Source organism: Puma concolor, chromosome D1 (assembly GCF_028749965.1).
Source record: "Puma concolor isolate L17-30 chromosome D1, mPumCon1.1.hap2, whole genome shotgun sequence".
Lineage (NCBI taxonomy): Eukaryota > Metazoa > Chordata > Mammalia > Carnivora > Felidae > Puma > Puma concolor.
This window is the reverse complement of record NC_141676.1, coordinates 19,775,907-19,801,618: the sequence shown is the minus strand read 5'-3', so window position 1 is coordinate 19,801,618 and position 25,712 is coordinate 19,775,907. Positions and strand designations below refer to the sequence as shown.

The window sequence follows — 25,712 nt, the reverse complement described above, 5'->3', positions numbered from 1 at the left end:
AAGTGACTGTCACTATAGACATTTCAGTAGCACTTCTTGAAGTCCTCTAGGATGCGATGGCACTGGATGTTGTTGTTACTCAGTTATGGAATACTTTTCTTCATTAATCTAAAAATAAATTTGTAGTCTCTCGGAATTACAGAGCTTAACACTTAAGGTGTGCAAATGGTCCTCGCCAGTATTAGGGTTACTATCTTGAGTCTCCAAAAGGAAGTCAGTTATGTTTTTAGGCACTAAACTAAGTTTAAATCACAGTTCTGCTTCCTTTCTGCTCTGAAGGTAGTATGAGGATACCTACTGGATGGCATCATCAATCATATTTCGTGATCACTTATCTACAGATAGGGTTGGAAAGTTATGTTTAGACATCTTTCTTTGTATGTAGGCTCTATTCTGCATCAGGAGCCTACTGTGATTCCCTACACTCATAGCACTGTAGACAAAGTGATTGTACACCAACAAGAAACTGTGAAGGGTGAACAAGGTGGGGTCTGTTTATGGGGCACCTGGGTGGCTTGGTCAGTTAAACATCTGACTGGCTCAGGTCATGATCTCGCGGTTCACGGGGTCGAGCCCTGTGTCGGACTCTGTGCTGGCAGCTCAGAGCCTGGAGCCTACTTTGAATTCTGTGTCTCCCTCTCTCTCTGTCTCTCCCCTCCTCATGCTCCATCTCTCTCTGTCTCCCCAAAACAAATAAACATTAAAAAAAATTTTTTTTAAAAGATGGGGTCTGTTTTATCTAGCTCTCATTAACTATTCAAAAAGATACTTTTAATATGGTTTGTCACTGCAGTCGTACATCAGCCTTCTGAAAGGAACTGCAGGCGGCTAACTCTAGTTGTATGGACTTTGTGTGTAGTGAGTTAGGCAAGTTCATTGGCTGTTGCCCTTTTATTTATTTATTTATTTATTTATTTATTTATTTATTTATTTATTTTTATGTTTATTTATTTTGAGAGAGAGAGAGAGAGAGCATGAACGGGGGTGGAGCAGAGGGAGAGAGAGAATCCCAAGCAGGCCCTGTGCTGTCAGTGCAGAGCCCAATGTAGGGCTCAATCTCATGAACTGATGGGAGATCATGACCTGAGCCAAAATCAAGAGTTGGATGCTTAACTGACTGAACCACCCATGCGCCCCTCTTCCTTTTTAAGTCTTCAACTTCTATTCATTGTTGCCGATGCTTTCAGAGATATTTTGACTTATGTTAAGTTTTGCCATTTCTTGGGGCGCCTGGGTGGCGCAGTCGGTTAAGCGTCTGACTTCAGCCAGGTCACGATCTCGCGGTCCGTGAGTTCGAGCCCCGCATCGGGCTCTGGGCTGATGGCTCAGAGCCTGGAGCCTGTTTCCGATTCTGTGTCTCCCTCTCTCTCTGCCCCTCCCCCGTTCATGCTCTGTCTCTCTCTGTCCCAAAAATAAATAAACGTTGAAAAAAAAAATTAAAAAAAAAAAAGTTTTGCCATTTCTTTTAACAAGGCTTTGCATGACTCTTCCCCGTTCAAAAAGATTATTCTAATTGCAGAACTCATACACACGCATACACACATGCACACACACACACACACACACACACACACACACACACGAAGTCCATTCTACATTGGTAGAACGAGCTCTTTTTTTTTTTAAGTGATTTGTGCCTAGGTAAGTTCTTTAGTGCACTGTGAGCCAACTAGTTGAAATGAACTCCCAGTTTTAAAATTTTTGTTTAACACAGTGAGCACTGAGTCTTTAAACCCTTTTACAAATATGATCATTGAATGAGTTCTACTCAGTTTCATGGCCTGATTGAAATAAAGCAGTTGAGCCTGATAATCACTAGAACAGAACATTAGTTTTAACGTGCATAACTGAGAATACGTGGCATATATCTGTGAATGTGGAATGCTAGCTTGGGGCTTTTTCCCCCTTTTTTCTTTCAGTGTTGTTATTACTAGTAGTCAAATGTTCTTCCTACTAAATTACTGTGCTCTTTGACCAAGAACATTTCAGTAATCTGTTACTTTTTCTTAACCACCAAGGTTTATTTTTGTGGTTTATCTTGAAAATGTAGGAGAAATTTAAATCAAATTTCATAGCTGCTGAAAAGAGCACAGCTTTGGATTTGTTTTTTCTCACTTAGTTGCTTTTTATAACAACTAAGCCTAAATTTGCTGACCTCAAAGCAATTTAAACCTCTTTGGCTACCAGGCATTGCTTAATAATCCAGTCAGATCACAGATATCCAAAGTGATTATTATAAAAAATAACAAGCATATCAAATTTCAGGAAAAAGGGCTGGAAGTCAGTAGCAATTGATAGAGTACCCACTGTTGATCAAACGTTCTGCTTCCTGCTGCACCTATAATAACATAGTCATGTTTCCCTTGACAGTGTGAAATATAGCTAGGGAAAAACCTAACATGAACAACAACAACAACAACAAATAATTCACCACTTCTCTGACTGCCTAAAAAGCATAAATGCTAAAAGTTGGGAGAGAGTAAGGTCTTAGAAGTGATGTTTTCAGGAGCCAAGTGGCCACCGAAGTGAATGCCTCCAGGTAACTGACTTGCATTTGGTGACATAAAACAAAAGGAAACAGTATAATGCCACCATTTATTTCTCTTAGCTTTTTTACTTGATTTAGTGCACTGGCTATATGTACTTACATAGATGCTCAAATCAGACTGCTTGTTTTAATTCCATACATATGAAGTGAGGTTTGCATCTAGGGAAGTGAACCTTGAAGTGAAGTCAGTCATCACATCACTTGAAGTGAAGTCAGTCATCTAGGGAACTTTGTTTCTGAAATCCATAAGGCCTTACTCAAAATGTTGTGTGGTAGAGGGACTTAAGTATCCTTTAAAAATAAAACAAAACCTTGGTTTAAATATCATACTCAGTACCCATGCCAATGAAAAGGACAATTGTTAACACTCTTTTCATATCTGAGCCATATGAGCTATTACTAGGTTCAAACCCTTATCGATTCTGGAAATACTAGGGTCTTGGGTTCTCATTTAAATACATCTGGATAATTCACTTAATCTGAGAAATAAAAAAGACCAGGTAGCCTTTGAGATCTTATTAGCTTTGACCTAGCATAATACACTTGCAGTAGGAAAAAGGCAAGCTTGATAATGCCCAACAAGTGCTTCTGATGGTAGGTCCCTTCCCCACCAAGCATATGTCTGTGGCTCCATTAATAGCTCGAGGAAGAGGACTAGAGTTAAGGTCTATTGATTTTCCCCACTAGATTCCTTTCCTCGACATCACCAGGTGACCATTCACTTGCAGCAGGAGAAAAGAGAGGCAAATGATAAACCCCCAAGTTGTGGGTAGCTAGGAAATCTAAGTCCTTCCCCCTATCTCCTGTTTGTAGGCTTATTCTAAGTATTAAGACTTGAGTAAGACCAACTCAACTGTGTGTGGTTAACTCAAATAGATGTGCTGACTTTAAACTCTCTGACCACATAAAAACTAATATCATTCTTCCTTTGGCAAAGGCAGTGAAAATTGTAACAAACTGTAATATATGGTGATGATACTGTGGATAGCCTGTTTTCTTTACTACCCACATCCTGCTTTCCTGGATCCATGTGTTTGCTCATGTTTTTTGCAGCTTTCCCTCCACAAAAATCCTAATCTTACCCTTCCTTCAGAGCCCAATCCTACCATATGCTTTACCTGATTCCTTAATTATAAGTAATCTGTAACCGATCATTCTCCCTGTTCCTCTCCTTCAGCTCCTGTGTCTTGCCATCATAGTTGTGTACAAGACAGTGCTCACCTACAAGACTTCTTCAGCTCATTGGGAGCAGGGACCAATCCTTTTTTCATTTTCATACTCTGGCCCACCATGCATTCTACACCCTCCTTCCACTGTTTAGCTCATAGAATGTACTTAAGTGACAAATTAGCTAGTGATATTTCAAGTTTGAACTACTGAGAATACCTAGTAATAAAGAGTAATTTAACTTGTGTCCACCCACTGTTTACCCAGAATGCTTTACACCAAACCTTCACTCAATACACATATATAAATATAGATCTGCTTTTCAGGTCTGCAGCCCCCACACCAGAGGAGGGAGAAGATGGAAGGAATTATATTGTCTGTCTTGTCCAGGAGAAGCTGATACATCTTACAGCCTGCATTCTCTCAGCCCCTGCATGCACTGTTTTTAATGAAAGTTGCAAACAGGTGTCCTTGTTGACCCTCATTGGAAAACTATCATTTATGGGTAAATCACTACGTCTGAGAAAATCTGTTGGGCTTATTTCCCCAGCATACTTGCTTGAAACAAATTTTCCTCTCCTGAGGTAAACCAGAGAGGAGTGCTGCTGCTGCTGCTACTCCTACTACTATTACTATTGCTAGAGCTTTGGCAGTTAATTTTCTTTCTTCTTCAGTATACTTTCTGCATGGGAAAATATTTTGTAGTAAACTTCTGGTGAATGTTTAAAGTCCCTTGTTTGGAGGTCAAATGTGATCTTTCACATTTCTAGAGGAAACAGTAGCTGCTGAGAGTTTGGATTCCATCACTGGTGTCATTTCTTCCACAGACTGCAGGTCATGATGTCTGTGTGTCAACTGGCCCTGACTTTGCCCTCCATGCCACAGTCACTTAAGAGAAGGCCACATGGGAAGACAGGCCAGATTTACACCCAGCTCTCCCTTTTTCTCCTGTAAATGGAGGCAGGGAGCATAAGTCTACAGAAACCAGTGCATTTCAATCCCTAGACAAAGCAGATTGCCCTGCCATATGTAGACCAAGTGGTCCCCAGGTGAGAGTTCAACTCTGTAATATATAGTAAAAGGAAAACACGCACACACGCACACACACCTGTATTTGAGGTCACAGAGGTTTCTTTCTTAGTCTTTTTTTCTTTTATGTTTTATTTTTGAGAGAAAGAGAGAAGGCAAGGGCGGGGGAGGTGCAGAATGAGAGAGGGAGACATAGAATCTGAGGCAGGCTCCAGGCTCCCGAGTTGTCAACCCAGAGCCCAAAGCAGGGCTCAGACTCGCAAATCATGAGATCACGACCTGAGCCAAAGTCAGACGCTTAACCCACTGAGCCACCCTGGGCGCCCCCTCTTAGTTTTTCTTTTTTAAACTTACTTCTGACTCATTCACCTCACCAGGAGGGAATGCCTATGTAATTCTGAAATTGCTGATTTCAAGTCTTTAATATGGTCTGTTTTCTATCTGGCATTGCACTTTTAAGGTCAGTCCGTACATAACCATTACTTTAAACCTCCTGCGAAGAATTCATTTGGCAGTAATTGCTGAATGAGAACAAGTCTAAGGAGCCGATACTTCTGTTGAAATGATTTCTCTTGTGTTTTTCTAAGGAGAGGGCAGCGGAGGCCAAAGGAGGTGAGGCAGTCTCACCCATCTCTTAGGTGTGGTCATCAGCAAGCTAGGTCTCACCCAGACCCAGGAGCTCTGAGTGCTCCTGTTCACAGTGGTTTCACTAAGGCAGTTTCCCAGGAATCCTCTCATTTCAGATAAAGAATCTAGACACAGAGAAGTAAGTTAATTTCCTCAAGTTCATACGAAAGGCTGCAGCTAAAGCTGGATTTGAATTTATACTGCGGAATGTTCCTTTTGGAACCAGGTCTATAGGACCTCTGTCACAACTTCTGGAGGTGGAAATCATAAAGGTACCTGTTCCCAGAAAGGTTTCTTTCTTCATCAAATATACCTATTAACTGTGTGTGGTGCCAAGCCCCACCTACCACCCACAGTTAATGTTTCCTGCTAATATTTTAAAGTAATTTTGCATAGCAGTGGTGAGCAACTTAAAGATATACTTCTGTTCACCTCATGATTTATCTTACTACCTTTTCTAAAAGATTAGTAGGGAAATATCATGAAATTATGAGGCAGCTAAAATTATAATAAAACATTCATAGTGTGTCTTACATATATACAGAAAAAAAAATGGCTACAAAGCTGCATAATTTGAGTGCAGTTGAGTAGAAAGGTAAGGAGAAAGACAAATACTATAAAAAGTCACTCGTATCTGTTTAGAGGACAGTGTTACCTGTATTTTCCACCCAGGTAGCTTACATTTAGTGCTATACACCAGAATGCCTCCTATAAGGTACCTTTTCCTATAGGCACAAGAAAGGCGCCTTTAGAGTATAATATAACCCTATTAGAACAAGGATGGTAGGAATATCTTTAGAATATTCCATTATTCACAAAGGCCATCTTTCTAACATCTGTTACTTTGTGTTTAGCAACGTCAAATTCAAAGTCAAATTCTAGTTCCCATTAGAAATCAGTTTATTTATGTCTTCGAAATTCATTGTATATAATAGGAAGCATAGAAGTATTACACTTACTTGTACGGGGGAAAAGAAAGTACATTAGAACAAGAACAATTTGGGGCAAGTAGAGCAAGCCTTTAAGGTGTCACAACCTAACAGCTGTGGAGCAGCAGAGAGGTGGTAAGCTTTGATTGAACAGAACATAGGATCTACAGTCTGTTCTCATACTGTAAGGCCATGAATTCAGAGAGCACAGAGCAGACTGAGACAAATGTCTAAATGTACTAAATATTTTGGGATTCAGATATGCCAAGCAGTGTAATCTGGATTAATTGCTCTCTTCTTCTAAAAGCCCAGTGGAAATCAACTCTGCCTACCTTCAACATCTCCTACACACACGTGTGCACACACACACACGTGCACATATGTTGGCAATTGAAATTAGGCAGATACCCTGATAACTTCTCGAGCCAGTTGTTCATATCAGAGATTCTGAGTTAGGCTGTAGCTAAAAGGCCATGGTGAAAGAGATGACATTGGGATAATTTATTCCTTTGCAGCTTTTCGGAGAGCCAACAATAATAGCTTACCATGTGCTAGGCCATGGTCTCAATGTGCTAGGCCATGGTCTCATTTCTTATATTTCAATCTCAACAACTTAGTGAAGTGGACACTATTATGAAACTCAGTTTGCAGATGAAGAAACTAATACACAAAAAGAATAAAAGTAACGTGCCCTGCTTTATACAGCTAGAAAGTAGGAGAAATAGGATCAGAACTCAGTCTGGCTGCAGTCTGTGGTCTTACCCACTATGGTCTAAGGCTAAGAGAATTACATGAGCCTTTATTAGTTCTATTTGACTAGCTCTAGTTATGTGGCTCTTCCAAAGTTCTGCTGCCTTTCAATTATTTGTGGCATTTCTTTATTATAACTCATCCTGGAGGATCCTAAGGTACCCAACCAGGAATCCCCTGCCAACTTATGAGATTCAGAAGGTAAGGAGTCTTTTTAAGAAGTCAGTGGCTACCTAACTCTAGAAAATATTCTTCTGAGACCTTTGTAAATAGAATTATGAGAAAAATAAGAGATCTCCTTAGCTTTATTAATGATGAGTTCCTGAGAACTTAGTTTACTCTGAAAACCTTTTTAGCCACTGGATAAGTTGTGCCTTTGCCTTTGGAGACTTATACTTTGACAAGACCTATTAAATATCTAGTTGTTGTCCAGAACACCCTTGTAGGGTAGGTTAATATTAATAATCCAGTTTATACAGGTGACACTCTAACCGCAGAAAAGGATGTTGACATGTCTGAGATCGCCTAGCAATTCTAGAATCAGAAATACCCTACTTGGAGTTTTGTGCTTCCTTAGTATTGCCTTGTACTCATCCACTTCCAAGAAAAACCAAACTGCCAAGATTTGAATTAGATGCTAAACACTTTGTAAGCAAGGATAGAGCATTGAGCGCAGAAAAGTGTTTCCATTTTCACCTGGGACCTTGTTATCTAAAACACTGTCTTTAAATCATGCAGTTCCTTAAAAAAAAGAAAAAGAAAGAAAAAGAAATCCTACCTCTCAAGGTTAGTTTAAGCTACACAATCTCCTCATTTTTGCCTCAGCAAAAAATGATAGTCCTATGCACGGAAGATGACGTGTTCCTTCTTAGGTATCTTTCCATTTTTCCTTCTCCAATATTTTCTTGTGTTTCTTTAATGAGGACATCATGTCCACCTCTGCTAGGAAGACAGGTGACATTTTCCCCTGTGGACAACTTTTTCTTCAGTTCCCCTTTGAGCTAGGGCAGACCTATACCAGCCCAACGAATCGAAGCTTTCCTTCTTTCCAAAATGCTTCAGTTCTCCTTCAGACAACTGGAAGGAACAATTTAAAAAACAGGCAATTTGACTTTGTATTATTAGCCTAGATAATTATGTAAATCACACCAGAACACTGAGCCACCCTGCTTTTAACTGTCAGCCTAAGAAAATTAATATTAACAGCTCTAACCTTAAAGCATTTAGTTTTTACTTGATCATTTTGATTCTGCCTACTTCCAACAAATATTATAACATAAACTTCTTATTCTGCCTTTTTATTCCCAGTTCTCCCCGATCCCCTCTTCGGCCCTCTCTCTCTCTCCCTCAGATGTTGGCCCCAATTTCTTGAATTGGAGGACAAGACATTCTTAGAATGCACAAGGCTTGCTTCAAGAGGGTGTCTGGGTTTGAGGTCATGCAGGAGGACTAATTTTAGATTCATGCACATCATATCTTATAAATTACCTATGAGGCATTTTTAAATATTGCAGTCATTTAAAAAGATGAAACCAATTAAATTTTTATAATGGGAAGAGAGTGGGAGAGAAAAATAAGAGATGCAAAGGTTAGAGGAGGAAGTCAACTGCAAAAAACACAGAATTTCGCTGGGTTCCAGTGTTAAAGTTTTGTCCTTTGTTTTTGTAACAGTGTTTTACTTAACCTGTGTCAGGGTGAAAAATGCTTTAGAGGCAAATTCACCAAAGCTGAAAGCAGAGAATGTACACTAGGAATAACATGTTTTAAAATTATCAGCATCACTGTCATCGTTTTCTGTCTGTTTTTAATAGTCATGCTTATTTATATCCCAATTAAGAGTTGTCTCTAAGAAGCATGACGTTCTTCATAGTAAATTGTAGTCAGTTGGGTGTGTACAGTTGTTTGTTGTCATTTCTTTATTTTAATGCTCTTATGCTTCACCTCCCCATATCTAATCTGCACATACTAGATGGTGAAGACAGAAGTGGAGACAAATCCACTACCTCTGTCCTCTCACAGGAGAATTTGGAGGAAAAAAGTGACTATCATTGATCATAGCATCTTTCCTATCAGCCTTACATGGGCACACACACACACATACCCAACACCTTCCACCTCTCAAATTGTACTTCTCATCGCCTCCCAAACACAAATGAGAATTCCTGTTCCTGTTGCTTTGCTTAACGCATCATTATTCACTGCGTAGAATGCCAACCTTCTCTTTTCTGCTAAAGAGGTAGCATTGGCTGGTAGAGAGCCAGGAAGCTTTCTACTAAGAGAGAACTGATTAAAATCTTAGATCTACCAGTCACTTACTATTTGACCATAGGCAAGTTGTTTGATTTCACTGAGACTCAGTTTCCCTATCTTTAAAATAAAAGTTAATATTTCACAAGGCATTTTTGAGGGTAAGTAGGAGAAAACATACAAAACATTTAACAGATATTGGCTCTCCTTGTATTTCCCCGTTTAAGTCCTATCTATTCTTCAAAATTCAAGTTCTGCCTGCTCCAAGTCTATTCTCTGAAGCACTTATGTTGCACACCATGCTGCCTCATTATTGTTCGTTGTCTTCTATTTACTGTCTTCCCAAGTTGCTTGCAAGTTTCTGGACAGCTAAAGCTCCTCTGAAACAAAAAAATTGGTTTCTGACATGACCTTGTTAAATATGGTAGCCTCAAATGTGTGATAGTGTAGAGTTGGAAAATGGAAGAGACTCCTTAAGCATGCAGACCCTTTACTCCAAACTCAGTAGGTTGGGAAAGGTTTTGAGTCCATTATGCTTTTTTGGCACAACAGAAAAGGCGTGAGAGGTGCTTTCCTAAATTATGGAATCTAAAAGGGAGTCTTCAAATCCAGAAAGAGACTGTACTTCCATTGCTGCAGAGAGAGCTTAATTGGATACATACATCTCTTTGTGACAGTGTTCTATTAAAAATAAACCTTTAGAAAAAGAAAAGCAAACCTTTAGAGTATGTTTGAATGTTCTGGTAAAGGAGGGAAGTTACTTAGATACTCTTACCCAAAGACTTGTCCTGTGAGAAGAAAGTTGCAGGCTTCCACTGAACATTTATCTTTAGGGACAGTGCCCATCAAACATAAGAGAGGAAGTGGAGTCCTATTCAGATAGCCTGATCACTGCCACATCAGACACAACAACCTCGTAATAGATTCCCTAGAGAATGACCATCAGGCAGAGCAGGATGGTTGCTCTTTATCCGTGTAAACACACAGTCCCTAATAGGGTCAGAGCTCTTCAACTTACTGGCAAAATTGTAGTAAGAAGTCAGACTCACTATACATTTCAGACAGTATCAGAGAGTGCTATGATTGCATTCAAGATGTGACATTTTATACTAAAGTAAATCTTTACACGACCAGAATTTGTTTTCCAAAAGAAAAATCAGCATCTTTGTGATATTACAGTCTTGAACATGGATTCTCTGCCACCACCATCCCTCTTTAAGTCCTTGGTTTTTAATTTATAATCTGTTGCCTTTTGATGTATCTTTCATTTTAAGCTGTAATGCAAGAACGGTATTATTTCTGTGCTATAGTTCATCTACCTCCAGACTTATCCGGGTACTAATCTGTCATTTCTCACCTTTGAAAAGCAAATAGAAGGAAAACTACTTTTTTGTGATGTTTTTGACTTTCAAAGAAATGTTTCTAAGTTATTCATTATAAATGGAATGAGATCTTTGGGATGTGATCTTTGTTGTCATAACTTTTTATCACCCAAGTACTTGGTTCTTACAATAGCCTTGCAGGTGAAACGATCTTGAGTCGCAATCATGACCTGGCTCAGAGTGCCAGCTCACGGATTTTTGTGTGTTCTGCTGGAGAAGAACTGACACTATCATCTTTTTGTTCTTCCTGATACTTGAAGACCTTGAGCCATGGGACTACCTAAGAGAGATGTTTCTAATGTGCTGTCTTTGTGTCTCTTGTCATTGAGGTAATTGTCATGAGAAAACCCTGGACAACAGCCATGACAAACAGAAATATTTTGACAACTCACAGTCACTGGATGCTGCTGAAGAAGAGCCCTCTGAGACAGGAACAGAGGAGGACCCTGTACTCTCTGTTGAGAATTCAGGGAGGGACTCAGATGCCCTTAGACTTGAAAGTAAGTTGATTTGACCTGAGCTGTGCTTCTGGGATAAAATCAACTCTCAAGCTTCGAGTTTAGGCTTTTCTCTACTCTCAGCAGTTTCCTTCTTTTAATAGCCACTCATTATATTGTAGAATTATGAGGTGACCCACAGGTGGTGAGGTAGAGGTTTTTATCATGTAAAAAAGCTCTTCATACTTCTTTTTCCTTCCACCTCAGTGTTGTCTTTTGCTAGAACAAACTTGCTTCATTTATATACCAGTCTTTCTTCTTAGTATCAGTAGTCTACTGAGTACGTCATTGAAAAAAAGCAAGATCACTTGTATTTACACTAACCCAATAACATTTAAAGATTTGGAATAAGAGACATAGCAGGGCCTCTCCTAAAATTCTGTGGCCACATTTTGAGCTATGCTATACTGACCAGTTCTTAACATTATCAGTCAATGCATAATTGCCAAATTGAATGACTTTTTAGTACTCATCCTGCTTAACCACTTTGCTGCATTTGGATCTATGCACAGCTCCCCACTCCTTGAAACTCTCTTCCTTTTCCTCTTGGCTTCTGGGGTATCAGTTGCTCTTGGCTCTCTTCCTGTCCTCAGGACATCTGCAATTTCTTTCACTTATTTCACTTAATTTCTTTACCCCTTATTTGTTAGGTTACACAGGATCTCAACCTTGGCCTTTTTTTCTTATCCCTCTTCTTATCCCTCTGTGTTATCTCTTGTATCTCTTGTATCTGGTGTCTCAGATACTTTGGAATATATCAGTGACTCCAACTCTGTATTTTCAGCTAGGACATTCTCTACAACTCTAGATCTTAGTTCCACTTTTTTAGTGGTCTCTATCTAGATGTACAATAGGCACTTCAAATTTCATATATCCAAAATTGAGCTTGTTCTCATTTTCACCCTATTTCTTGAACTGCATCTAATTCCTATATCCCTGCTGTCTGTTAATGGCATCACAACTCACCAGTCACCACTGTATCCAAGACCTGTTGCATCTGTTTGTCTCTTCATCTATTCTTCCTGCCACTGCCTGAATTCAGACTTTTTTCATTTCTGCTTGGGCTATTGCAATAGCTTCATAATTGAGTTCCCAGTATCTAGTCCTTTACTTTAGTCTGTGTATGGAGTGTGTGTGTGTGTGTGTGTGTGTGTGTGTGTGTGTGTGTGTGTGTAGGAGAGCGATAATACATGTAAATGTTACCAATGTATTGTGTGTCCAAAGAGTTGTTTCTAAAATAAGAGCTGATTGGGACACCTGGGTGGCTCAGTTGGTTAAGTGTCCAACTTCGGCTCAGGTCATGATCTCACAGTTCATGAGTTTGAGCCCTGCTTCGGGCTCTGTGCTGACAGCTCAGAGCCTGGAGCCTGCTTTAGATTCTGTGTCCCCCTCTCTCTCTGCCCCTCCCCACTCATGCTCTGTCTCTCTGTCTTAAAAATAAATAAAACATTTAAAAAAAAAAAAAAAGATCTGATCAGGTAAGTTGCCTGTGTTTAAATTTTTCAGTGGTTCTCTATTACCTATAGGAAGAGTCCAGGTACCATAGTGAGGGATAGGAAGCAGTTTGGTCCTTAGTTTTGTCTTCAAGATTACCATCTACTAGTATTCTACATAGCAGGATGTACAGTCCTTTTACCATTTCCCTCACATGCCATGCTTTGGAGTCTCCATGTCTGCACAGGCTGGGAATGGCCCCTGTGTATTTTTTGCTTTATATGGATGACTGTTGTGCATCTCCAAGATCCAGCTTAAACGTCACCTCTTCGGTGAAGCATTCACAAGGGTCTCCAAGCACTTAGCTGCTCCATGTGCTGTCTTGTTCCCACTTTTTTTTCAGGGTACATTTCATACAATACAATGCTTGTGTGTCTTATCTCCCATCAGACTATGAAATTCTTATATGTCATGTCCTATATTACTGTTACTTCTGTGTACAATAAATATATTCAAGTAATGAGATGTGGCATTTGCCTTCCTGTGTAGGTTGGATTAACATATTTAGCAATTACAAAATCTGTGTTTCCTTATAAGTGGTATTTATATATATATATATATATATATATGTGTGTGTATATATGTGTATATATATATATATATATATATATATATATACACACATATGTATGTATATATATATAAAGGATGTCTACAAGAAGCATCTTAAAAGAGAAGTCGTGACCTTCCCCTTTGCAGGTTTAGAAAATTAATTGCATCAGTTCTGTCAGAAATCATTGGGCTTTAAAGAAACAAATTTCTATTTACCAATTCAAAAGAGATGGATTCTTAAACTGGGTAGTTGTTTTGTTAATTTACAAGGGAGCTACTCCTCTCTGGTGCCTGACAGCCTCATGTCTCCTTCTGGCATCAGGTACCCACATAACCAAATGGACATCATGAAGTTGCTTGATAAACTCAGAATCACCAGAAATGAAACTGAGTGATGTTAAGGGGTATTTTATTCAATTTATACAAACTGTTCCTATTCCAATATAATATAACTCCCTAGTGACCAGAATACTCATGACTACCAAATTAGTCTTTTTTCCTAGGATAATTCAGAATAAAACCCAACCAGAACCTTACTGTTGGTCTCCCCATTTTCTGGGTAGTACATCATTGCTTGAGACAGATTATAACCTAGTGCCTAAGTTTCTTTAGTCTCATGTTCCCCATGGAGTTGTCCCATCCCTGTCCTGGAAAGGCAGTATGGTTGCCCTGGCTGAGATGGGAGCTTTTCTATGTCCCTTCAACATCAGGCAGACTATCTCTTAGGGTGGATTCCTTTTCAGATTGCTAATTCAATCCATAGTGTGATGATGACTCTTACTAGTTTCACTCTCAGGTACTAACTTTTCTTTGCTATATGTCTAAATTCTGGGAGTACCTTCTTCTTTTCCCTAGATACTAACAAGTCCACTGGGACTTCATTCGTGGTATGTTAGTATATTCATGCCAGCAGGCTTCTTATAATGTGGTTAGCAGAGTGAGAAAAACTCCCATTTTTTAATGCAAGTAGTGTGTTGTAATAAAAGCCAAGCATAGAGTTAAAGAATTTTTGAAAACTCTGTTTTTGGAGGAAAATTTAAAGAAGTACAAATAAATTTATTATAAACATAAGTAACCATAAACGTATGAAAATGACTGCCTTTCTGTGATACTTTATAATTTACAAAATTTATGTGCTCGCTTTGGCAGCACAGATCTATAATTGGCAGACTTACGAATTATGTATTAACCATGTGAAATAGGTATTATTATCAAGCCCATCTTATAGATGAGAAAATTGAAACTCAGAGAAGGTGAGTCCCTTGCCCAAGATCATCCTCGGGTCTTCTGATCCCATACATTTGCCTGTGGGTCTCAGAAATCGGGGGTTGGTGCATTAGAACTTATTTTTCAGTTGGTGAGGTCATTTTTAAAGAAAACTAGCATGTGCTGTTACCATTATTTTATAGAATAAAATTTTAATGTCAAAAAGTAACAAAGACGATCTGAGAATAAAGGTCAGTCTTTTTCAAAAATGGACAGTTGGCAACCTTACAACAAAAACTTGTGTCTGGATGGACGTGTGTGTGTGTGTGTGTGTGTGTGTGTGTGTGTGTGTGTGTTATAACTCTATGTACGTACCCTTTTTCTGTTTCTCATTTTACTAAGGATTGGTACAAACTGTGTCACTGATTAACATTTGGGAACCACTGCTTTAATACTTCATCATCTAGTACAAAATTCCTCCCCATAAACCTTAGCTGTAGAAGGAAGAACATAGGTTTTGTAGTTGGAAATAATGCTACCATGTCCTTTCTCCACCACCAACTAGTTGATAAATCTTGGGCAAGTTACTTATCTTTCTGAGCTTCCCTTACCTCTTTAACTTAAAACTAAACAAAAAAATGCCTCAAGTGATTAGTATTTAAATGAAATAACAGGGAAACATTTATTTTAGAGCCCGGTACACAGTTGGAAGTCGGTAAACGTTCACTTCTGTACACATAGGTATGGCTCTATTGCATCTGTTAGAGGCTGCTTGTGAGCCACAGTCCTCACAAGTACATATACACAGTATCTGCTCAGAAAACATCTGTGCAGTTAAAGGGAGCCCTGGCATTTGCACAAGAGTTGTTCCAGGAAAGATTATATGCTTTTCTGAGGTATCCTCTTGAAATTCCTAGTTTTCTCTTGCTATACTGACCCCGCTCAAAGAAGGAAGAACATCATTGGTGCAAATCAAAACTGATGACTTGGTGTCGTCTTCTCAGAAGTGAATCATTTTCTTACCTACCGAGTCTGAGTGATTTCATTTAAACCTTTTGTGCTTTGTGATTACTGGCTTTAAGTATTACACCATTGTTTATGCATTAAATCTTAAGGTAGTCTGCAGCTTTACACTATGACTTCAGAAGCAGATCACTGCCTTTTTTTTTTTTTTAAGTTTATTCATTTATTTTGAGAGAGATTGAGAGAGAGAGAGTATGAGCAGGGGAGGGGTAGTGAGAGAGGGGGAGAGAGAATCCCAAGCCGGCTCTGTGCTGTCGGCATAGAGCTGGACGCAGGGCTCAATCTCACGAACCCAGAGATCATGACCTGAGCCAAAATCAAGAGTCAGATGCTCAACCAGCTGAGCCACCCAGGCGCCCCCAGATCACTGCCTTTTAAAGAAAATTCTAGAACTCCAAGACAGAATTGCCCAAGGTCTTATGGTGGTGGAGTCCTTATTTAAAAACAAATGTGTCTAATTCCACAGTATACTCTTCTTATTTTGTGAAACAGAGGGATGTATTTCTCTCTGGTATCATTTTCAAAGGTAGAATGTGCCCTGGGTGGCTTCAGAAACCACAGTCTAGTACTCCAGCCTGTTGGTATTAATCATGCAAGATTTTCTAGAAGAGATGTTTTGAGTCAGATTTTGAGGGAGGGACTTTTTTGTTGCTGGTCATCTCTTTGAATGTGTGATCTTTACCTCTGTGTACTGTCAATCTGTTCTGTTTTGAATGTAGAACTCACCTTTTCATCCTCTGCTCCCTAAAACTTTTCTTGAAATGAATCTCCCTTCCAAGATTATTAATACTGTTTCTCACCCAATACAGTCACTTTCTTTTACTCCTCTTCTGATGTCCCACTCCCTCTCAATGATTCATTGTGGGGCTTCAGCTTCTGCTCCAAAGGGAGCTCAGTTTCCCCTTGGCAGCCCATTCCATTTTCTGGTTGTTCGAAAGTCTTTCCTAATATTGAGCTAAAATGTGGCTTCTCATCTCTGGTCCTGAAGCTCACAAAGTCAGTCTTGTGTCTCATCAATATCACATTTAAAGATGATTCTTTTCCTACCTACCCTGCCCCTCTATGTTTTTGTTTCCTTCAGCTAAATGTCCTCATTTCCTTGAACAGCTCCTGTTAGGGCTTTTAGTACCTTACCACTCTCAAAGTAATCTCTCCAAAATTAAAAAAAAAAATGTTTCTAGCAAAATATTTTTCAAGCTTGATTTTTTTGTGTGCAGTATATCAGCTACTGTTCCTTTGATGGGATCACCTTTGGTTTCTTTAGTCTTTCATTTAATATGATTTTGGGTACTCTCACCAAGTCGCTTTTCTGTGAATGTGCGGTGCTTTGAAAATCTCTTAAACTGAGGCGCTCACATTTAACCCTGAATCTCCAGGTGTATCTGGAACATTGCAAGATTATGCTGGACTTCTTTTTCTTCTCCTTCCACCTCCTTTTCCTCTTTCTCCTCTTCCTCTTCTTCCTCCCCCTCCTCTTTCCCTCCCTCTCCCTTCCCCCCCCCCCCCCCCACTTCTCGTTCTTTTTCATTTTATCAGATTTTTTTTTTCCTTTTAAATTCAGGACTACATATGCTTCTCTCCATCTCTCAACACTTCTGCTAGTCCCTGTGATTCTTAACAGATTACCTGACATGGCTCAAACTCAACTCTAAATTTTCCTAATATTCTGAGATAGGATTTCTCAAGTGAGAAAACATGAACTCATCTGAGCCTCACTGTGGGTGCTTGCAGTCTCTTCACTTCATAATATTTATTCTCCTTTTTCCAATATGAAAATGGTACATGTTAAAGAAGGTAAAGAAAATAATAGAGATATTGATCTCAGTTTCTCTGTTTTCAGTTTATAACATACCATCTGTCCCATAAGCAGAAATCCTAATATTTACTTTTTATTCTTACTTTCAAGTATAATTTAAAACGTTCTGAGATCCCACTATAGTCCAGACCTCTCTCCAGACCTGCATTCTGTGTTTCCAGCTGCTTATTAGACAATGCCTGGAGCTATGCTCCTCCATCCATTCTAACCTAGACCATAAGCTACATGAGATGTTATATTCCGAGCTCTCAGCACATTTTTGGACACAAGCAACAAATGCTTAAATGAATTTATTAGTAAGTGTCTGAAATCCCAATATGTTGTATCCTGTTGCCCTTTCCTAATTCCATAGTCTTTGTAAACAGCATTGTTTACATTTTCACAGATTCTAAAACTTCATATAGTAGGAGCGCCTGGGTGGCTCAGTCGGTTGAGAGTCAGACTATTGGTTTTTGGCTCAGGTCATGATCTTGCAGATTCGTGAGATAGAGCCTTGTGTCAGGCTTTGCACCAACAACATGGAACCTGCTTGGGATTCTCTCTCTCCCTTTCTCTCGCACCGCCCCCCCCCCGCCCCACTTATGCTCTCTCTCTCTCAAAATAAATAAGTAATAATTTTTTTTAGAAACTTCACATAGTAGAAAAATATCATTATTTCACATTAGGCTTTGAAATCCTGAAATCATCTTTGAACTTATGCTATTCTTTGTTATGATATCCATTTAACCACCAAATTCCATTTTTCTCCACTGAAATATCAAGTACCTCTTTCCCCTCCCTTTTTAACTTTTCCCTTTTACAGGGGTACCTAGGTGGCTTAGTCTGTTAAGTGTCTGACTTAGGCTCAGGTTATGATCTCACGGTTTCTGACTTCAAGTCCTGAATCGGGCTCTGTGCTGACAGGTCAGAGCCTGGAGCCTGCTTCAGGTTCTGTCTGTCTGTCTGTCTGTCTCTCTCTCTCTCTCAAAAAATAAACATTGAAAAAAATTGTTTTAATTCCCCTTTTACAAACCTCACCCTAAGCCAGTTTCCCTTTAAATAACTATATATAGATTGTTGAAATGCCTTTCTAATTGGTCTCTTTGTCCTCGGTCTTCCTTCTCCACCCCCAGTTATGCCAAGTGATTTACCACTCTAACCTTCACAAACACTGTGGCTCTCGTCTTGTTATTCTTCTGCTAGACAAAAAAGAGGCTCCCTTTACACTTAGTCTTGCTCCCGACTTTCCCAGATATCCTCATTATTCACCTACCTTCCCTAAGTATCTTGTTTGCTGAGATCATCTGTATACATTCTATGTTCTAATTCTTGTGAAAGTAGTAATGCCTTCACATACGTTCTTCCTTACACCTGCAGTATTTGTACATATGGGTGTGAGAGTATATATATTCATATGCTCCTCCCTCTGGGGAGTGCCCTCTGTCTAAATCCCGCCTCACTAGCCTGCCTTCCTCTAAGAAGCATGTTGTGACCACATTCAATTATGCTTTTCCTCTGGAAAAAAAATATTTAAATGTAATTGTTCTCTGATTGTTTAATGTATGTAGTTTTGTGTCTCCAAATTGATTATACAGTTGATCCTTGAACAACACAGCTTTGAACTGCATACATCCACTTACACACAGATTTTCTTTTCAATAAATACAATATAGTACTGTAAATGTATTTTTTCCCTTATTATGTTCTTAATAACATTTTTAGCTTACTTTATTATAAGAATATAGTATATGACACCCATAACATACAAAATACATGTTAATCAACTGTTTATGTTATCAGTAAGGCTTCCTTCCGGTCAGCAGTAGACTATTTGTAGTTAAGTTTTTGGAGAGTCAAAAGTTATATGTGGATTTTGACTGTGCAGGGGTCAGCACTCCTAATCCCCATGTTGTTCAACTGTATTTAATACCTCAGAGTCAGATTCTCTATCTCATAGCATGGAAATAGGCACATAGTAGGCTCTAAATAAATAAAGATTGATTTATTGTTTAAAACTCATAGCACATTTTGATCTCCCCATTCCTCACCTTTATTTAGCACTGTTCTTTAGGAATTGCTACTACCCCAACCCCTGCAGCCTTTGAAAAGGATTAATGGCTGCCAGCAGGGAAAGCCTGCAGCAAGTTCCATAGTCTCTCTTGACTGGAATACTGATCTCCATCAATGAAAGGCCCTTTCTCTAAGAACTATTTAATAATGATAGATATTACCGTATGGTATGGGCGTAGGGGAGCATTAGCCTTTGGACCTGGGCTTGCAGAGCTCTTTGCAACTGAACAACTTCATTTATTTAGAATGCTTTCTAAATAGCAGTAGTGGAAATAATGGAAATGGAAATAAGGCTTCCAAACACAACATCCCTATGCAGCTCTAACTATACACTGGGGAATTAGTTACCTGCAGTCTACCTTTGGCCAGAAGCCACTTTTCTTTAAGCCCATACTCTTGGCTGCAGCCAAATCTATCAAAAACCCTTTCCTGTCTCAGGACCAGGTACAAGGAATCCCATGATAGCCATAGGAGAAGGAAGGAAAGGAAGCTAAAATAACATGAGGAATACTTAGAATTCTGTTGCTACAAGTCAGACGGCAGGCCATTCTTCTAATTAAGTTGCTTTTTAGGGTCCCTACAATAACCCTGTCCAACTGCTTTTCTGAGTAACCTACTGAGAAATTTGTAAATCATATAGTATGCCAGACTCTGTTAGAGACATGGCGCCTGCTTTTAACCCATAACAAGGTAAACCTTAGACCTTAAAAAGTCTTTAATTGCCAGCAGGACAAGACAAAAGTAGGAGCAGCAGATCCTCAAGAACCTCACAAACCAAATTATTCCTGAATTCCATTCGTTCATCCTACAACCAGACCTATTAAGTGTCAGGTACAATGTTGGACATTCAGGATATAGTAGCAAACAAGATAGAAACTGAAAAGTAGAACTCTTTGTCAACCCTACATTTATACTACTTGCTACATAATTTGGTCAAGTTACCAACCATTTTTATCTGAATATCCCAAAGAAAATGCTTTTACAAACCCCTATTTTACTTCATGCTTTTTTCAGAACTTCATTAATAATAATGATAATAATAAGCAATAAAAACCAGCAGATTGGTTCAAAAAACCTAAAAGACACTTACCTGAAAGGAGAGCAGTGTATTTCCAAGTCACTTGTTAAATGGAGAAGCGGTAAACTTTTTCAAGAAAGAATAACAGATTTCTAGTGGGATTCCCAGCCTGAAAACAGACCTTCCTACTTTCCGGAATAGAAAGTGGGATGGAAGATAGAGATGCCACCAGAGTCAAGGTTGACACTGCAGACCTCATGTGAGTAGGGCTCAAAGCTTTACATTGCTTTTAGCCTTGTGGTCAGACATCTTTCTCACCCCACGCCTCCTCAGAGACTAATACTATACATTTCTCATGTGGGTTACTCACTATGGGTATAGGTCTGGTCAATATGGATACGAGATTCCTGACCTTGGCCTTATTAATACCATGTTCTAAATCACTGAACAAGCCAGAATTACCACCTAAGGTTATTGGGGTAACTTAACCAGAATAACATAGACTGGCATTTTGTAAGCAATCAACCCCAAGCTCTCAGGTCGTCCGGTGACCTTACAAAAGGAGGCATTCCGTTTTATTTGTTTTTGTACCCTATCTATTTCCAGAAAGGAATGGAAATGGCTTTCATGGAGCACACAATATAAGAGTCAGCCATTAATTCAAAATAACAAAAGTTAAATACTAAGGTTTACTTATTTTATTACAAAAGGAAAGCATTATGTTAAGAAACTCAGATGAATTTTTGCATGAGCTTTCTAGTTATCTAGGTACAGAGGGGAACCTATAGGGTTGTGTAACCTTTAATGTAGAACAGTGGACACACTGACTTCTCAGGAGAGAGAAGTTTTCTAGGCCATTGCACTGGGGAGCATCCATGGAAGTCTTTACGTAAGAAACTTGAGCAACATAACAAATAATGTCTTGATAACCATTTTACAAAAAAAAAAAAAAAATTACACTAGTTTATTATTATTTCTTATACATAGCCATTAGTGAAAATGGGACTCTGAGATGTGGAATTAGGATAATTTCCCATTAAATCATCATTCAGTTAAGGCAATTAGACTGTATGGCCTGGATATACATCTATGATATTTCATATGCTATTTGAATAAAGCTTCAATAATCCCACCTATTCAATAAATAACATCATAACAAACTTCATCTTTGCCATCTGTGTCTTATATCTAAAGCAAGTTGGTCTTTTTTTTTTTAAATACATGTATAAAATAGCCATCCTCATGCTCACTAGTGACATATTCTATGCCTCTCTGCCATCTTGCTGCTGCTGTTGTTTTCATCCAGCCTTTTGACAAAGCTACACAACAAAGATGGTGTTTTATTATGAATTTTGAAGATGATGAATGGTATTTTTATTATGAGGGTGGGCTATAGAAGTTCCTCTAGGCAGGACCAAAACTTCTCAAAAAGCGAGGTTGGAGTCATTCAAGTACTTTAGTGAGTACTATCTAATTTTTAATACCATGTGGGCACTTGAATTTCAGGTACAGTGGTTGAGGAGAGCAATGGTTCTGATGAGATGGAGAATTCAGATGAAACAAAAATGTCTGAAGAGATACTGGCTCTGGTGGACGAATTTCAACAGGCATGGCCTCTGGAAGGCTTTGGGGGAGCACTGGAGATGAAAGGGCGGCGTCTAGACTTGCAGGGGATACGCGTACTGAAGAAGGGTCCCCAGGATGGAGTGGCCAGAAGCTCTTGCTATGGAGACTGTAGAAGTGAAGATGATGAAGCAACAGAATGGGTGAGGTTTGCCAACTCCAGTCAGACCAAACTGTACCCCAGGTCTTGGTAGGGGTTTGCAAAGTGTGATGAAGCTCTTGGGGTGTGGCACTGCTTTATTCCACTCTCCAGTCAGCCTTCACACTGGCATCATGCTGCAAGAAGCATTTCACAGTACTTCTGTATTGCCAACTCTTTCAGGAGGCAGAGGGAGTGCAAGGGCGTTGAGCTGCACTCAAAGCCTGCAGACTTGGAGCTGCCCAGTTCAGGCATCTTAATTTTCAGTTTCCTTTATATGCCCTTCAGGGCTAAGTTATTCTGTTTATTTTACTAAACATTTTTCATTTATACCTTTAAGAATTAAACACAAGGAGAGAATCCTCTCTAGCACAGGACTGGTTACTCTTTTTAAAAAATTTTTTTTTTCAACGTTTATTTATTTTTGGGACAGAGAGAGACAGAGCATGAACGGGGGAGGGGCAGAGAGAGAGGGAGACACAGAATTGGAAACAGGCTCCAGGCTCTGAGCCATCAGCCCAGAGCCTGATGCGGGGCTCGAACTCACGGACCGCGAGATCGTGACCTGGCTGAAGTCGGACGCTTAACCGACTGCGCCACCCAGGCGCCCCAGGACTGGTTACTCTTAAAGCCACCAGTATTTGATAATTGGTCTAATGTGTCCCCAACATGTTTCCATTTTCCAGATCACATTCCAGGTCAAACGTGTAAAGAAACCCAAAGGAGAGCAGAAGAAAACCCCTGGCAAAAAGGTAGAACCAAATCAAGCAGAAAATGTGCATTGTTACCAATCAAACCTGGAGATCACTGGCCCAAAGGTAGCATCTCCTGGGCCACAAGGTAAATTTGAATGTACAGTATGCCAGTTTCTTTTTTCAGATTTCACTGTGTCAGTTCTCACTGAGAATGCGTTTGTGACTTGAAGGAGATCAGATGAGAAGGTAATGGGGCTAAGTGAACAAGAAACCAGACGTTGGTATAAAAAGTTTGTTTTGACATTTACTTGATTTTTTTACCCATTGGCTATTGGGCTTATATTCTTTTTGTTTTTTATTTTTTTAATGTTTGTTTACTATTTTTGAGAGAGAGAGAGACAGAGACAGAGCATAAGTGGGGCAAGGGCAGAGAGAGAGGGAGATACAGAATCTGAAGCAGGCTCCAGGCTCTGAGCTGTCAGCACAGAGCCCCATGCAGGGCTTGAACTCACTGACTGCAAGATCATGACCTGACCCAAAGTCAGACACTTAACTGACTGAGCCACCCAGGCGTCCCTGTTGGGCTTATATTCTTATCATCTTGAGCTTAAGTATCCTATTGATTCTTGATAGTCTAGTTTAATATGGGGATAATGATCACATCTATCTTACAGGGTGGTTGTGAGGACTGTAGGAGTTATATGTATAAAGTGCTATAAATGAACTGGCCACATAAGGCTCGATGAATATTTATTTAAACATTTAATCTTTTTGTGTGTCTGATATCTCTTTTAAGTATTGGATAAATGCTTTGGAGCCACTCCCAGGAAAAATGCATATACATCAAAATTTGTCATATACTTTTAGGGTTCATAATTGTCCTGAAGTGCATCTCTGAACCCCAGGTTCGGGCCCATTGCCATGGGTCCACTTGACTTTCTTTTCCAGCAATGAAATAGTGGTGATCAAATGTCCTTTTAAAAAAAAATTTTTTAAGGACATTGTCACTGTCTTAGACATCAAAATCCAAGGTAACTTCATGAAAACATGTCTTATTTAATTTGGTGTACTTACCAACTGAAAGCAGAGGGCACATAATAAAATATAAAGAATGAGATCATGTTGGCTATGTTCCAGAGTGAACTGTTACTTGTGAAAAATACTAAGGGCCCAAAAAGGACATCTTGTCATGACTGGAGTTGAAAACATGCAGTAGCTTTACTGTTTAAGGATGACAGTATGTGTGAACAGGTTACAGAAAGAAAGCAACACTTCCTCTACTAGGTCTGTCTTCTGTAACAAGAAAAGGGTGTTCAAAATGTAAAACATCATTATGGAAGTGAAAATTCCAATCAGTTATATAGTAAATGTAATGAAATCATAAAAGTAGAAAATTTAGGGAATAAAAAAGGAGGGGACACCTGGGTGGCTCACTTGGTTAAGCATCCGACTTCAGCTTAGATCATGATCTCATAGTTTCACGAGTTCAGGTCCCACGTTGGACTCTGTGCTGACAGCTCAGAGCCTGGAGCCTGCGTCAGATTATGTGTCTAACTCTCTCTGTGTCCCTTCCTCGCTCTCTCTCTCTCTCTCACTCACAAAAATACATTTAAAAAATTTTTTTACAAAAAATAGTAGAAAATTTAGGTGAATGTATACTTTCAGGTGTAATAGGACTTTCTAAGGCAGAGAGGAAAAAGAAAAAATAATTCTGGCACCAGAAAACACCATAAAATACAAGGGCAAAGGACTGAAACAAATTATTTTTGCAGAATATTTGTGTATCTTTTACATAATATGTGATAAGCAAAGGATATCAATATCATTTAAAGGGCAATTACAAATCAGTATGAAAAATACAGCATTTCTATAAGATGTGCAAATATATAGATTGTTCACCAAATATACACACATAAGTTGGTGAGTGAACATGTTGGAAAATGTTCATCCTCACTAGCAATCAAAGATGCGCAAACAAACAGCAACATTCCATCTTTGTTTATCAAACTCTTTAAATGTGCAATACACAGACTTAATGAAATGAATTTGGGGATCATTTGACCATAGGTATCAGAAAATTTAAAAATATACCAACAATTTTACTTCCAGTAATGTATCCCAGGTAAATCATCTTACAGGTGCCAAAGACAGAAGTACAAAGATTGACCTGAGTTGCTTATCGTAATAAAAAATTGTAAACAACCTAAATGTTAATTGCCTAAATAAATTACAGCATGCTGATGCTATGTACTGTGCAGCCAGGATGTTTGTAATTTAGTAAGTGAACAAAAGCAGTTTATTAAATAGCATAGAGAATACTTTAATTTTTGTAAAATAGTAAATATACTATACTTTGACTACACTTGTTCACATTTCTGTATCTCTGCAATTGAGATGTATCTTACAATTGATATTTTAAATTTTTTTTTTCAACGTTTTTTTTTTATTTCTATTTTTGAGACAGAGAGAGACGGAGCATGAACGGGGGAGGGGCAGAGAGAGAGGGAGAGGCAGAGAGAGAGGGAGACACAGAATCAGAAACAGGCTCCAGGCTCCGAGCCATCAGCCCAGAGCCTGATGCGGGGCTCGAACTCACGGACCGCGAGATCGTGACCTGGCTGAAGTCGGACGCTTAACTGACTGCGCCACCCAGGCGCCCCACAATTGATATTTTAAATAATTGGCAGTGTTTCTCCCTTTTTTTTTTTAATGTTTATTTTTGAGAGAGAGAGAGAGACCGTGTGCGAGTGGGGGAGGAGCAGAGAGAGAGAGGGAGGCACAGAATCCAAAGCAGGCTCCAGGCTGCAAGCTGTCAGCACAGAACCCGATGTGGGGCTTGGGCTCATGAACTGCGAGATCATGACCTGAGCCGACATCGGATGTTTAACTGACTGATCCACCCAGGCGCCCCGTGTTTCTGT

The 25,712-nt window shown here is 39.3% G+C and overlaps 1 protein-coding gene across 2 annotated transcripts in view; it reads left to right on the top strand.

Moving 5' to 3' along the window:
- The window catches only part of TTC17 (tetratricopeptide repeat domain 17), a 126,922-nt gene that overhangs the window by 63,436 nt on the left and 37,774 nt on the right, over positions 1-25,712 (top strand). Inside the window, exons 17-19 of one of the 2 annotated variants that reach the window (XM_086677641.1) lie at positions 11,009-11,179; positions 21,841-22,100; positions 22,783-22,936. In XM_086677641.1, the coding sequence (XP_086533767.1) occupies positions 11,009-11,179; positions 21,841-22,100; positions 22,783-22,936 (585 nt within the window). The remainder of the gene's footprint in view (positions 1-11,008; positions 11,180-21,840; positions 22,101-22,782; positions 22,937-25,712) is intronic. The other variant, XM_086677642.1, reaches the window with a different exon arrangement.